This window comes from Centroberyx gerrardi, chromosome 17 (genome assembly GCF_048128805.1).
Source record: "Centroberyx gerrardi isolate f3 chromosome 17, fCenGer3.hap1.cur.20231027, whole genome shotgun sequence".
NCBI classification, from domain to species: Eukaryota; Metazoa; Chordata; class Actinopteri; order Beryciformes; family Berycidae; genus Centroberyx; species Centroberyx gerrardi.
Window position 1 is genome coordinate 2049279 of NC_136013.1, and position 2500 is coordinate 2051778.

The 2500-nt window shown below is 42.8% G+C and overlaps 1 protein-coding gene across 1 annotated transcript in view; it reads right to left on the bottom strand.

Annotated features, from left to right (window-relative positions):
- The window catches only part of akap6 (A kinase (PRKA) anchor protein 6), a 172839-nt gene that overhangs the window by 169307 nt on the left and 1032 nt on the right, over positions 1-2500 (bottom strand). The window contains exon 2 of the mRNA XM_078289617.1: positions 2291-2462. Coding sequence (XP_078145743.1) covers positions 2291-2462 — 172 coding nt within the window. The remainder of the gene's footprint in view (positions 1-2290; positions 2463-2500) is intronic.

Sequence of the window (2500 nt, forward strand, 5' to 3'; positions counted from 1 at the left end):
GATCACGAGGCCGAGCTTGGTTTCTGGTTCGTGGTTTCTTCTTCACCAGTGAAGGGAAAATGAAAGGAAAAACCTAAATCCATTTGACAGTTAGAAATGGATTAACCTTCAACCTTGTGATCCTTTGTGACCTCTTCATTATGAGGAAGGGTGTCATTATAACAGGGGTGGGTAGTAACGCATTACAAGTGCGAGTAAAAAAGTAGTTTTTTTTAAGGAACGAGTACACCAGCTGTCTTCTGACCACGATGCGATGATGACGGAGCAAAACCCAGAACCAGAGGCAGCTTCCAACAGATGGGAATCCCCAAATGAAAAATGTGAATGGAAAGAAGTTTTCATTCTCTAGTTGACTGACTGAGGTCTTGGTACAGGGAGTAATACTACAGAACAGAAAATCTGAGTTTTAATTAATTGTATTGTATTCGGCATCTACTGCATTTTGGGGCTGTAATAGGTTTGGTTACTTTGATAATGTCTGTAAATACTAGAGTTAAACAGACTTATATTCTGTTTTATAAAGGGATAAGAAAGTGTTGTTTTTTCATTATTTTGCACCGGCCCGCACACCCTAAAAAATATTAAAATGGAAAGTAACTTGTACTTTGAGTAATTTATTAACCAGGTACTTTTTTACTTTTACTTGAGTAGGTTTCTCAAATGGTAATTTTCACTTTTACTTGAGTCATTTTTTACGGGAGTAATTGTACTTTTACTTGAGTATAGATTTTCAGTACTCTACCCACCACTGCATTATAATGAGAAGATTTGGCAATTTGTTTTTAAAGATGAAAGCAGTTTGTTTCCGTAAACTGAAGCTCTTGTCCCGACCCTGTAACCCAGCAGGGGTTCAGCGTGTTCTTCAGCAGGACACGTGGCTGCTGTTAGGGTTGAACCTGTGACCTTTCAGTTACAGGACGTCTCTCTACCCGCTGCTCTCTCTCTCTCTCTCTCTCTCTCTCTCTGTCTAAATGAAGGAAGGAGACGCTCAGATCCCTCAGGATGTTTATTATCAGAGCAAAGCCTCTCACCTTCCTCTCTCTGCTGACGGCAACAAACAACAGCTTTCTAGGAACAAAGAGGCTTCAGGGATGAAACACACACACACACACACACACACACACAGCATCATCTCTAAAGGCTGTTACATAATAGCTACAGACAGAGTTGATCTCCTCTTTTTCTAATCACTGTGTCAAATCGCTCTCTCTCATCCCTCTCATCTCTCTCAGGCTCTGTTCACACTGCAGCTCAAAGTTTCCCAATTTTGATTTCTCATGTGACTCAGATCTGAAGTTTTCTAATCAGTGTGAACAGCAGAAAGGTGCATGGAGTCGCAGATTTTCAGCTCTGATCTGGATCACATGGATATGTGGCGCAAAATCCCAAAAATCAACAGACATGAGCAGCAACTGAGCGTGAAGGCCTGCAGTGTGAACGGAGCCTGAGTGTCTCTTCATCCCTCTTTCTCCAACTTGATCTCATGAAAAGTAGTGAAATGAGCACAAACTCTGGAACAGATTTGCGTGCTGTGGACACAAATTATGTGAAAATCATTTTCCTCCTCCACACGCTGGATTCTGTGACAAAAACATGAATTCAACACGACATTTTCAGCTAAGTTTAGGCAACTAAAACAACTTGGTTAAGTTTTGGGAAAGGCTTTGGTCGTCGGTTAAAGAAGAAAAACCTTCGCTAAAAATTTAAATTTGACTCACGCTTCATACACTGCAAAAAACCAGTCATTGAGTCTCATATTCAGCCTTCAAATCTTATTTTTCTTAAACCAACAGAAACATTCTGCAGCGAGGAGAGAAAACTCCACTTGAATCTTCTAGAAATGAGTGTCAGTGTGTTGAAACCAGTCAGAATAAGGCAGATCGCTGCACTGCTGTCAAGAAAATGACTCTTGATTCTACTAAAGTCTTGAAACGAGTTGATTTGCATTGGAAACATGTGAAATTATCAAACCCCACTGGCAGATTTTTTCACTTATTTTAAGAAAATTATGATTTTAGGACTCAATAACAGACTAAATGACTTGTTAAGATGGAGACACCCTGACTGTCACTGAGCTGCCTGTTTACAGTCATGTCTCCTTCACTGACCCGTTTCATGCTGGGAAAACTGAATTGTGCCACTTAACATGCCACAAACACGTAATTTGGTGTCATGTTCAGGTCGTTCAGGTCTTTCTCTCACACACACACACACAGCGGTGTCACATGACCAGAACGCTGACTAGGTTTACACACACACACACACACACACACACACTCTCCTGCCTCACCTTGAGCTGCACCAGGTGGACGTCGACGTGTCTGTTGTCGGCGTCCTGGCCCACGGAGTGTGTGAGCTGCGTGACTCGCTCGCTGGTCGCTCTCAGCCACGTCTCGATCTCCGGCAGGTGGAGGACGACCTTCCAGTCCGCCCCGGTGTGGAGGGGGGGGGGCTTCCTGGACCTGACGCAACACACACACACACACAAGGTACAGTTTCA